This window comes from Cucumis sativus, chromosome 4 (assembly GCF_000004075.3).
Source record: "Cucumis sativus cultivar 9930 chromosome 4, Cucumber_9930_V3, whole genome shotgun sequence".
Taxonomy (NCBI): Eukaryota; Viridiplantae; Streptophyta; class Magnoliopsida; order Cucurbitales; family Cucurbitaceae; genus Cucumis; species Cucumis sativus.
The window spans coordinates 5,586,345-5,595,997 of NC_026658.2; the positions used below are offsets into that span (position 1 = coordinate 5,586,345).

General features: G+C 33.0%; 1 protein-coding gene across 1 annotated transcript; it reads right to left on the reverse strand.

The window, feature by feature from the left end:
• Positions 1-6,500: 6,500 nt before the first annotated feature.
• On the reverse strand, positions 6,501-9,450 carry LOC101213654 (ribokinase). Its single transcript, XM_004137196.3, has 4 exons — positions 8,671-9,450; positions 7,432-7,617; positions 7,035-7,230; positions 6,501-6,837 (listed from the first exon to the last, which is right to left on the reverse strand). Exons 1-4 carry the CDS (start codon positions 9,307-9,309, stop codon positions 6,746-6,748), a joined length of 1,113 nt encoding a protein of 370 aa, XP_004137244.1. The 5' UTR covers positions 9,310-9,450; the 3' UTR covers positions 6,501-6,745.
• Positions 9,451-9,653: the final 203 nt, after the last annotated feature.

A 9,653-nucleotide genomic window follows, 5' to 3' on the forward strand; every position in this document is an offset into this window, starting at 1 on the left:
TGTTCCCAGAACAATGGAATGCAACAACTGACAGAGTGGCCCTTCTTTTATAGAGCAAAGGATTTCAAACCTTTGTTCGTATAATGAACAAATTCAAATGCATTTTAATTGAGTGGAGCTAACTTATTTGTCCTTAAAAAATTGTTTCGGAACAGCAACTTATCGCGATTAAGCTTAAAGACTTAAGAGACAGAGAATCATTCAACGCTCTCCAATGATCGATGAAGCAATCAATGAAATTACTTTTTGTCAAGTAAGAGCTTGAAATCTTCTTTTAGATTGATTTAGACCTACAGCAAAAAAAAAAAAATACATGATCAGTGATTTCAAAATCCTGAGAACAAATAGTGCAAAAGGGCACATTGATTCGTTTTTCTCATAAACCCATATAAGTGGGTAAGATGTTTTTTAGAGCTCTCCATGCGAACATCCTAATTTTTTAGAGGACTTTTAACTTCCAAACATTGTCCCACACGATATTTTTCAAAATGCCTGATTATTTTGTCTTTTGGGAGTATCTGTGCACAAATATTTTTCTAATAATTTCAAAATCTTCATTCGTCACAACCTTTTTTTAAGTAGATCAAGATTCCAACTTCCATTTTGATGGATGAAATCAGCCACAAGCTGAGAATTGAAATGGTCATTTATGCATATTAGTTTTAAAAGTTGACACTTTAGGAATCCATGAATATGAGAACATCTTACTCGATTTGTCATTTGCAACCTCAAATGGAAGGCCCTCCTTTGTAAAGGAGCAACCCCAACGCAAGCTTTTCCATAAAAAAAATAAAAAAAAAAGAGTCGTTCTTCCCTTCCTTTGCTTGAAGGATATTACAAATTTTAAAGTAAATACTTTTTAAAAGCACTACCACCCAAGAGTTTGGGTTACACATAATCCTCCAAGCTTGCTTTTCCACAAGAGCACAATTAAAACATTTAAGGACCTTAAAATTCATCATTCCACCCAAAGCTTTTGGCTTACATAAGTCTAACCAATTGATCCAATGTATTTTCCTCTTTTGGCTTAAATTTCTTTTGACTTTAGAGCAGAGTTCGTTGGGTAATTTGAAAACTCATTTCATACACACGGATTGCTTAGCCAACACTCTATATTAGGACTTCTTTCCCTGCCATAGAGAAGAAAGAAGTTTTCCATCCTTGCATTGCCTTCCAAATTCTCTCAATTATGAATATGAAATCTTTGCATTTTGTTTTTGGAGAAGAGGGAAGGCAGACCAAGGTAAGAGCCAAGACTTTCCACCTTCTTGATAGGGATGATATCACTATGAAAGGCGCCCTTGTGAATAATGGAGAGAAGATAACAACTCATTGGAAAAGATTATTTTGGATCTCAAAGCTTTTCCATAAGATTGAAATAAAGATTTTATTTTTTGATTGATTTTCTAAAGGAAAGAAGTGTTTTGAAAGCATTATTTCTAAGTCTTGTGTTGTATTTATGTTTAACACGTATTGTATTGTTGATGTTGTTATTTAAAAAGAAAACTAAAGTTTCTATGTGATGGTTGTGATATTTGTATGCCAGTAAATCATTAGTCTTATTCCTATCAATAAATTAGTTAATATGTGCAAATAATGAGTAAAGGCAATCATGGTAACGTAAGGACCACATAGCGTCGAGAAGTTGATCAAATTGTGTTTGAGTCAAACAACCTAAACAACGAGAAATGAATCTGCAATGCTCCAAGGGATGCTAGTGAAATGAATCTCATGTCTATGCATGGACATGGTTCATGTTCTAGACGAAAAAGAATATGTGGAAGCTAATGTGTGATTTGTGATTTATGTTTATTTAAATGAAAAGTTGAGAGAAAACTTATTCTCACACACTAAGTATTTGACTTATAGTTCAAGTTTTCTTTCCTTAGATTATCCAGGCATGGAGGTCAAGTTAATAAAGGTATAAGACAAGCTGCTATGTGTTGAGACATTAGTCAAGTGTTTTAAGGGTGAAGCTATGCACGACATTGAAAGCCTTAATTTATAGTTTGTATCTAAGAAAACTTGTTTTGTATTGTATTTAGAACGTAATTTGTTAAGTTAATAAAGAGAAGTTGTTTGTTATCTTAGGTTGTGAAAGTTTAAGTTTAAAGTTGATCAAGCTTTGCATTAAAATTTGTTGTTGTAGTAATTCCGCTTTCTAAGCTTTCGTCCTGTTATCCTACAAGGAGATAGTCATTGAGTGTGTAGACGGTCACGTCCCACATGGTCGAGTGAAAGTGATCTTAGGGCGGAGCATGACACCTATTCGCTAAATTTATTATGGGGGTGTGTGGTTCCTAAAATAAACTTTTAATTTTAGCTTAATCCTCTCCTTCTTAATCATTTATTTTAGAAATATCGTCCGTACCCAATCTTCATTAATATTTCTAGTACAAACTATAATTAAAATCAAAGGATAAAATTGAAGAGGAATTTGGTGGCAATTTGCATAAATGATTTAATTCTCAGTTTTGAAAATCGTAATTATAACAAAATTTGGTAATAGATAATGTTTTTGTAATAAATTGCAAGACTTAAAGTAAAATTGAAACCGATATGACCAAAATTAAATGGTGTTATATTGACAAATGCATTTTGTAGGACCAAAAGTAAAATTTAATTTATGATAGCGAAGGAGAAATGTTTATAATTTAAATATTAAGAATGAAATAATAGTGTATGATTGGAGAATGATATATGTTGCCAAATAAAATATTAATATTGAAGAGTGAATTAGATGATAACAATAATGTATCCCAAATCTCAACCATACATTTAGTCAAACCCTTAAATCATCATTCCATTTGTTAAAGTTGCCTAATGGACCCAAACATTATATAGAATATTTCCTAAAAGATAACATTATATTATTTGATGCATAAAAACAATAATTTATAATTTCTTAACCAAAAAGAAAAAGATAAAGAAAATTATTTTTAAATTTTGAATTGAGAGAATATGTCATCCATAAGAAATTTTCTTTATTTTATTTTATTTTCATTAAAAAAAATATTTATTAATTGAAAGAGAGAGAGTAAATTAGAATAGAAAAGTGAAAGTGCATAAATATTGGATCCTATTATCCCAAATTATCATTTTCAAACCTTTTTCTGATTCCTTATACAAACCATTCTTTTATTTAATTAGGTTTGCCTTCTGATGATTTGGGAATTTTCTTTCCTGGAAAGTAATATAAACAAAAGAATTTAATGGGAAAATTATATATAAATATAAAAATGTAAAGTACCTTTCTGGTAAAGAAAAAGAAAGAAAGAAAGAAAGAAATTATTTCATAGCATGCGATATTATTTTGGGGATAAATTAAGACCATGTTTTTCAAGTGGTTCTGAAGCTCCCAATGTTTTTGTTTAAAGCATTCCACTTATTGGGGTGATGGGATCAACCCTACTGATTCAGTTCCTTTATATTTCAAAAAAAAAGAAAAAATCTTTAAAAATAGACTTTCATATTTTGGTATATTTTGTGAATATTTTGTAATATTTGTATTAATTAAAGAAAAGTGAGACTTTCTTTAACAAGAATCTGATTCTGGGGTTATATTCCCTATTTGACTATATATGAGATCAGTAGATAGGAAGAGAGATTTTGCCTCTCTCATTTTTATTTATTTATTTCTTTTGGATAACGACTTAATTATATATTATACATTATTTCTCTATTTTTGCTTCTTTTTTTTTAATTTTTTAATTTTATATTATAGATGGAAAATAAAGAAAATAAAAGAAAAACAAGCTTACATAAAATTGATGGGTTGTGACTTCTAAGCCATAATCTTAAGAAGCCTCAACTTTAGGAAAAGCATAAAGGCTAGTTGCCTTTTATTTTTAGATTCATTTTACACGCACCATTCTTTATAAAATTTTAATTTTGTTTACTATTATAATTTACATCTACTGTTTGTTTTTAGAAGTTTAATTTACTGGAAATTAAAAAATATATATATACATTCTTTAAATTTTAATGAATAAATAGTTTAATTATTTTTAAAAAATAATTAAAGTGTAAGTTACCTAAACATAAAACTATCTTGAAATAATGGACCATTTGAAATTTCAGTCAATACATTATTATTAGGTTCATCACCCATCCCACTAATTTCCTGTATGATGTGGAGAGGTTTCACCCACACCTTCATAAAAGTGTTGTATTTATGTGGTTTTTCAAAATTAATGAAATCCATATGCTAATAAAGTTTAATGAAACAAAAACCATCTAATTAAGTGTATATATATATGAGTCAAATAGTAAGTTAAGTTTCAACCCTACAATAACTATTGCCTCGTAACAAAAACTATAAAATTAAACTAAAAAAAAAACAAGAAAAGAAAAGTAAGAGACATGTGAAAAAAGTGAGTTGAATCAGATAAGAATGAGAGAAGAGTTAAGGAAAGAAAAATGTTTTGGTTAATATCATTTATTTTATGGAATGATGTGGATCCACATCTCAAATGAAACTTAGACATTTACAAGAGGTAGTTACGGTGTTATTAATGAATGAAGAGTTGGGGTTGGTGAAAGATAAATGAGATGATGAACAACGTGTAAGAAAGGACATGGATAGATGATGGAGGAAATGCCTTGCATCAAAGGGAAAGAATGTGAAGGTTTAAAGGGTTATAGGAGAGCCACACAGCTACTCTTATGTACCTCAACCCAGTGGTTGTTGGCGCTTTTTAAGTTGCGGTGCCCCAAATTGTCCAACACTGCATTCTTTCATTTTCATGCATTCATAACCATTCATAACCATATCTACTGTACACTATAATTCATCTATTTCACGACTCTTTTTACCTCTCTCTAGAGAAAATTATTGAAAGATGTATGTCATAGACACTATATCCAAAAACGGTATATAAAACTTTGACCCCTGTAAGGGATTATGTCAACTATCGATGTACTAAGCTCACTTTAATTGATATATAATCCATACTAATAATATAAAAGTAGAAAATAATTATTAGTGGAAGCTATTAGAACGTCAGTTACAATACACAAGTAAATATTTTGTTTTAGTACAGTAATTGAGAGGTAGAGAATTGGACCTCCAACTTTTAAAGAGAAGGATCATTCGACTCATTCCAATATCACGATGACAACTACGTCCAAGTGGCTTAATGAGTTAACTTTTAATAAACAAGGAATTCCATCATTTTCTAGGGTTCTAAAAGAATTTTTTTCCCTCTTTTTTACTCTTTGAGGTTTGTCATGATTTTGTGGTCCTCTTCTCCTCTCTTTTTCTCTAAGCTTTGCCACACACACACTATAGATTTTATGGTCCTCAAAGCTCAAAGCTCTCTCTCAACTGAGGCGTCAAATTGGTGTAAGATATTAAATAAAAATACATAGTTGGAAAAGAAATTCAGATGTGAAACAATAGATGATAACTACGATGTAATTATGAGCACAAAATCAACCAATATAAAGTAGTTTTAACCTCATCATTTTAACTTTAAATTAGACGTTTATATTTTAATTTGACAATATAATTTTGGTTACACTTTAATGTTGTGTTTGGCAAAGGGAATTGTAGAGAAGGAGTGGTAAGCTCCACCCTTTGTTTGGCTTATGAAGAAAAATAATAAAATATTTTATTGTTTGCATATCTAAACAAATTACAGTAAGGTATAATCTCCTAATAAGTTGCAACCTGTAAGATCTTTTGGTTTTGTGGTTACTTTTTTTCTTCCATATTTTATATTTAAAATTTATGAGATGATGTAATGATTTAAAGATTATAGCTTCAATTGAAGGGTAAAAGTTGTCTTTTTTCCAACTTTTTATTCTTTTTAGTGTTAGGGTATAAAGGGAGTGTTTTTTTGTTTTTCTCGGATTATTTTTGTTAATATTAGACATGTAATTAAATCAGATTACTTTTGTTAATCTTAGACATGTAGTTAAAACAGAGTTTAGTGTTTTCTTTTTCATATTTAAGTTACAGAGTTCACAGTTGAGATTTTCTTCTAATATATACATGACAATATGTGGAATGGAAGAAACATCGAATTTCTAATCTCTAGTTTGTTTTTAGGAACTTTTACTGAAGGAGAAAGCAATAGACTGTGGTTGTATTTTTTTCCTCTTTTTCTTTTGTGTGTATGTTTTTTTCTAAAAAAAAAACCAAAAAAACCTTCAATAGTACCAGCAAGTACCCTTAAGATAGAGGAGTAGCAACCCGACAATTGACCCCTCAAAAAGGATAGGGACCAAATCTATGAGCAGCAGAAACCATAGGTACGAAAGAGGAGCACCCTTTCAAACCCCTACCCCTACCCCACATTTATCAACTTAATGACCAAAACTATCACACACTCGTGCAGTCTCCAAGCAATTTCATAAATAACTTAATACCCTTAAGACGGGCGTATAAACATGAAAAAAAGTGTTTTAAATCTTCTCTTTATATCAAAAACATTTGAAATGTCATTATAACAATGCATTCTTAGTCTTCCAATAGGTTAGGATATGTGGCTGATGAATGTTGGTGAAAGTGCACAATAAGAATCTTTTTATTTGTGTTAGGTCTTACATTTTGTGTGTTTCTTCAAAAATAATATGAACAAAGCCCCCCAAAAGAAAAAAGAACTAAAGAAAGCTGACGGACCAATTGGTCTGGCTAAGAATACTCTTATCAAATAACTTAAAAGTTGAAAAGGGCAGCTCTGTAGATTGTTTATTCACATCAAGAAAGTTAGCATGTCCATTAAAAATTAAATATGTACCCTCAAACAGACTGAAGGAGATTCCGCACTGATTCCCTATCAGGCATGCTGGGAATGGCTCCCTTCACTTGAACACAAAGTGAGGCCGCAGCAGCTGTTCAAAGTAAGAACAAACATCAACCAATATAGAGCACGGTCCTAAGCAGATAAACAGCCCACTGCTTGTCATTTGCCGATATGGTCTAATTTTAATTTTATTGGATCAAGAGTTTTATCATGTAAGAAATGGATTCTTTCTCCCCACCCTATGGTGATGATGTTATCAGATAGACAATGTTATAGAAGACGTACCCGCAAATTTCAGGCATTCCTCCTTTGACTTTCCTTCAACGAGTGCCACAGCAAAAGATGCGGTAAAAGTATCACCAGCTCCAGTAGTATCAAGTACCTCCGCAGCTGATATGATGGATTGTCTGATTGGTTTTTCCCCTTGGGTAAAAAAAGCAGATCCTTTGTCCCCGAGTTTTACAAGAACTTGCTTGACACCCTGAAATTGAGCATTTAGCAAAGTCAAGAGAGATGGAAAAAACACTCGGGATCTGATCATGATCTTTGATGAACAACAGCCAAGCCAGCAAATCCTTGATTTTACAAGTTATCAGCGATTTGTTAAGACTAGAATAACAAATTCAAATTTTTAAGAAATATGAAATCAAGGAAAACTTTCTTCAGTGTATGGGTGACTAACCATTTTATAGCATTTTTCTACAGCTTGTCCAATTTGTTCGAAGCTTTCAGTTGGGCATCCTGTTAGGCGACTTAGCTCACTTTCATTTGGACTAAAAATATCAACATGGTCAAGCAGTTCTTGTGGGATAGGAGCGTCAACTCCACCAGCATCCAAAATAACTGGAACCCCAGCACTCCTGGCAGCCTGCAACCATTATGGCTAGTCAGATAATTTATTTTTCTTTTTTGAAAAAGAAAACAATTCATCGACCAATGGAACAATCCAAAAGGTCGAGCCATTATGGCTAGTCAGATAATATGAAACAATATCTTAAACAAAAGACTAAGAAGTTTGGAATAGCTCCAACTAAAACTATCGAATTTTGATCCTAGAACAAACAAAAATAATTGGGCATGCAAAAAAAAGGGGAAAATTTTGTCTAATGGAGGGATCAGGAGCAAGGAGGTCAAAATGATGCACAGGGGGACCAATTTTTTCTCATCCCAATTTCGTCAAAAAAGTAGTTGAGTGTGAGAATTCTGAACGACAAGATAAATTATTTACAGATCAAAAAACTTTGTTGAGCTACTTTTCTATTGCTGAAATTGAACTTAACAGCTCTAAATAAAAGGCCTCCAAGATGCTTCAGATAAGTTCAACACTCATGTATCTTTGACCTTTTATTTTTCATTTTAGTTTTTTGATAAGAAACAATTTCATTGATGAATGAAATAATCCAAAAGGATACCAAAGGCCCATATCACAGGAATACAAAAGATGTACAGTTGGCACCAAGAAAATTTAAATTGTGATCTTTCAGGGATTGGAATTCTTTACAACAAAATAGATCATAAAAATGGATGAATCAAGGATTTCCTTGTATGATCTAGTACTACCCTTGAAAATTATAGCATTCCTTTCTTCCCAAACCTTTTATAAAACTGCACAAAAAAGGATGTTCCATAAAGCCAGGGTACTGTAAACCCACTTCTGTAAATACTTCGAAATTGTTTTAAAGAAAATAGGCATCCATCACAGAAGGTCTTAAGCTTTCTATTACCAGAAAAATAAAAATCAAATTCTAACAAATGCCATCGTACTTAACTTCAAAACTAACTGCTTTTCTATAGCACAACAATTCAGCCATTGGAGTAGTGCAGAATCAGTCCAAATAATTAATCAATCATAAGAGTAATGTAACTGTAGAACTAACAAGTTAATGCAGAAAGAAAATCAATATTCAATCAAATCGCTGACCTTTGCAACTTGGATATTGACTGAATCAGGAATCTCCCTCTGTAGCAAAACGATCCCAGCATTTCTTATAACCTCCAAATCACTATCAGATAACGCATCAGGCCAACAATTCATATTAGCACCACCAACAATGATGATAGAATTCTGCCCGCCAGACTGTAACATCACTACCGCGTGCCCCGTCGGCGCTGCCGCCACAGTAGCCAAATGATCAAGCCGGACGCCACCATCCTCAAGCGCCGCCGTGATCAGCTTCCCATGAGCATCCTTGCCAACCTGACCCACAAAGTAAGTTGGGTACTCGAGCTTGCCACCGCAGCAGGCCTGATTGGCCCCCTTGCCGCCAGCCAGAGTCTGGCCACTTTTAGCGGAGATAGTCTCTCCCTCCTCCGGTAGCCGGTCGATCTCCACGTAAATGTCAGCATTGGCCGAGCCGACGACGACCAACGGCGGTGGCTCGACGGGGATCACTGGAGTTGGGGATTTGGATGAATCGATGGAGAAACGGGGAACTGGGGGTCTAGAATTGAAAGGGTTTTGTGGACTTGTGAATTGAATACGTGGGGAAGGGATTTTGGTGGACTTAATGGGTAGTGCGAGGAAGTTTTCCGGCAATGGCGAGCGTGAAATTGTGTTCATGATTTCGTCGGAGAAGGATTGGAGTTGACAATTGAAACTTTTTTTTTCTCTTGCTCTTTACCCTTTTAGTCGCTCAAATCTCCGGTTCCTATGCTACAGCTCTACTTTGTCTTGTGACAAATTCACAAGCTGTAAACTGAATGACAACATCTACCAATATCCAATCAACTAAATCTAATAATATTTTGTTTAATACATAGCTCAAAAATATATTTAACCGTGATTGATGGAAATGCTCATAAATTATTTGATAACTGCCGTATAGTAATATCGACTAAAGCGAACATAATTCAACTAATCGGATGCATCGAACATAATTCAACTAATCGGATGCATTAGCAACC